General features: G+C 47.7%; 1 protein-coding gene across 1 annotated transcript in view; it reads left to right on the forward strand.

Annotated features, from left to right (window-relative positions):
• The first annotated feature begins 798 nt into the window (after positions 1–798).
• Positions 799–2,702, forward strand: part of Ppp1r36 (protein phosphatase 1 regulatory subunit 36) — an 18,977-nt gene continuing 17,073 nt past the window's right edge. The window contains exons 1-2 of the mRNA XM_005343646.2: positions 799–911; positions 2,446–2,510. Of these exons, the coding sequence (XP_005343703.2) occupies positions 843–911; positions 2,446–2,510 (134 nt within the window). The 5' untranslated portion in view covers positions 799–842. The remainder of the gene's footprint in view (positions 912–2,445; positions 2,511–2,702) is intronic.

Genomic DNA, 2,702 nt, shown 5'->3' on the forward strand with positions numbered 1-2,702 from the left:
ATACATAATAAATAAATATTAAAAAAAAAAGATTGGGCTGTAGGCAAGCCTGCAGGGCATTTTCTTAATTAGGGTTTGATGGAGGAGGACCCAATCCATTGTGAGTGGGGCCATCCCTGGGTTTTATAAGAAAGCAGACTGAGCAAGTAAGTAAGCCAGTAAGCGGCAACCCCCTCCACGGCCTCAGCATCAGTTTCTGCCTCCAGGTTCCAGCCCTGCTGGAGTTCCTGTCTTGACTTTCCTCTAATGAATTGTGACGTGGAAGTGTAAGACGAATAAGCCCCTTTCTCCCCAATTTGCTTTGGTCATGGCCTTTCATCACAGCAGGCATAACCCTAACTTACACACACACACACACACACACACACACACACACACACACACACACGCCCATGCACTCAAAAATTTCTGTAACTTTTGACTTGGATATTTTCAGAAGTACGTTAAAACCAGGTTTCACTAGTTAACAAAGAAACTGTTCAGACAGTTTTATTTCCGTAACCGTAGTCTCTTCCACTAAACAAACCCTCCACATCAACCCAAGTCCAACAGTGTTTCAATTCCATTGCGCTAGCCATGGCAGTTTGGAACAGGTCTTTACTATAGGGCTGTACCCAGTTAATCCAATTAGAGCATGGGGTGATAATTTCATGGGGGCACCGCAGTGTCAAGTCCTGGACGGACCCGAGCTAGGGGTGGAGGAAAGGTGGGAGGGGAGTGGGGAGAGCTCTCCAGGTCCTCCGTCCGGCGGAAGCCCCGCCCCTCGGGTACCAGCCGGGCCGCGGCGTGGCCGTATCCCAGGCGACCGCAGGCGACCACGGTGTGCTGCTCAGGGTGAGACCATGCTCTCCGTGCCGGAGTTTTACTCTAGGAGGAAGCAGTTCGACGGGCAATCCTCCACCCGACTGGACGTAAGTGCAGCCTGGTCGCACTTTCTTGGGGCCGGTGACAGGAAGGCAGTGCTGACCGAGACCCGCTACACCGTCTGCCGGTGTAGCCGGCACCATATCGTGGGAGCCCAGCGGGATTCAATGGGGAGGCCGGGGCGGCGTTTGTCCTGGTCCTGTGCTCCGCGCTCGGCTCGTCCACAGGCGGATCGTGCCCTTCCACTTGCGCCCACGGTTCTCAAGAGCAGTGGGGCATATTTGCCTCCAGATAGAGAAACAGAGGGGTGTGTTGTCGGAACTGAATTCTGTCTGGCTCCCCACGCAGATGTGTAGAGAATGATGAAAGCCCACTCCTCTCTATTATGTTGTGAGATAGGTAGTCCTACTGCAGGAGAAGCAGGCCTGCTCTGGACTCAGGGAGGGGAAAGACTGGTTGTTTGTCCCCAATTACTGTGTGAAAGTCTGTCCTGGTAGGTCAGGGACAACTTTACAGCCTACTGCCCCCACCCCGTTTCCTCCCCGTCACCCCCGCCTCACGACACGGTTTCTCTGTGTAGCCCTGGATGTCCTGGAACTCACGCTGTAGACCAGGCTGGCCTCGAACTCAGATCCTCCTGCCTCTGCATCCTAAGTGCAGGGATTAAAGGTGCTCACCACCACCGCAGCCTGGCTGACTTTTTTTTTTTCCAATGGGAATTTAACTTAAAGGTCTAAATTAAAGGTTGCTGTATGGCTTCCTCTGAATAGCTGTGACTAGCCTTGAGCTAAATTGCTTTCCTCCTTTCCCCTTCCTATCTTCCCCTTCTCTGTTCCCCTACTTTCACTTTTTTCATCCTTGCTCTCCTTCCTTCCTTCATCCTCGCTCCCTTTCCTTATTGAAACGAAAAGGATGAAATCAAGTCAAAACACTAAACAATGAAGGGATGGCTCAGCACTGGCTGCTCTTCCAAAAGAACCAGGTTCAAACCCCAGCACCGACAAATCGACTCAACTCCAGGAGATCCGATGCCCTCTCATGACCGCTTCCAGTATCACATACAGGGAGTATACACATAAACACATAAGCAAAACATCCATACACACAAAATGAAACAAACAAAGGCTGGATTGGCTTAGTTGGTTGAGAGTTTGCCTAGTGTACACCCACCGCTGATTTGCAAATCTCCCAGCATCACATAAAACAGATATTATAGCACAAGCCTGTAATCCCAGTGGAGAAGTAGAGACAGGGATCAGAAACTCAAGGTTCACCTGGTTGTGGAGGTTCAGGCCATTAATCCTAGCAGAGAAAGGGAGATCTCTGTAAGTTCGAAGACAGCCTGGTCTACAGATCGAATTCCTGGACAGCCAGAGCTCTTATTCCAAAAAATCCTGTCGGGGGGCGGGGGGAGAGAAAAGAAAAGAAAAAAGAAACTCAAGTTCATCTTCAATTACATAATGACATTAATTCTGTAGAATTAACAATCAGGGACTGGCAGAAAATAGTGAGGATTTATGGGGACATGTGGGTTGTAAAGTGAGTTTCAGTTATGTCTGATGCAATCATTTCATTTTACAGCAATGTGGACTACGATTAGGAATGTGGTACTGGAAAGATGAAACCAAAACTCTGGAATTTAGAAGGTAAAGTTTAACAAAAAAATTTTAAAGGTATTTCTATGTCAATTACATGTGCAGGGGGGCAATAATAAGTCATACAGAGAAATCTAAAAACTAAAATTAAATCCCACTATCTGAAAATGATTTTACTGAGTAGCCTTTAATGACTTTGTCTTCTTTTTCTTTTCTTTCTTTTTTTTAAAAATTATTTATTTA

Source organism: Microtus ochrogaster, chromosome 1, assembly GCF_000317375.1.
Source record: "Microtus ochrogaster isolate Prairie Vole_2 chromosome 1, MicOch1.0, whole genome shotgun sequence".
Taxonomy (NCBI): domain Eukaryota; kingdom Metazoa; phylum Chordata; class Mammalia; order Rodentia; family Cricetidae; genus Microtus; species Microtus ochrogaster.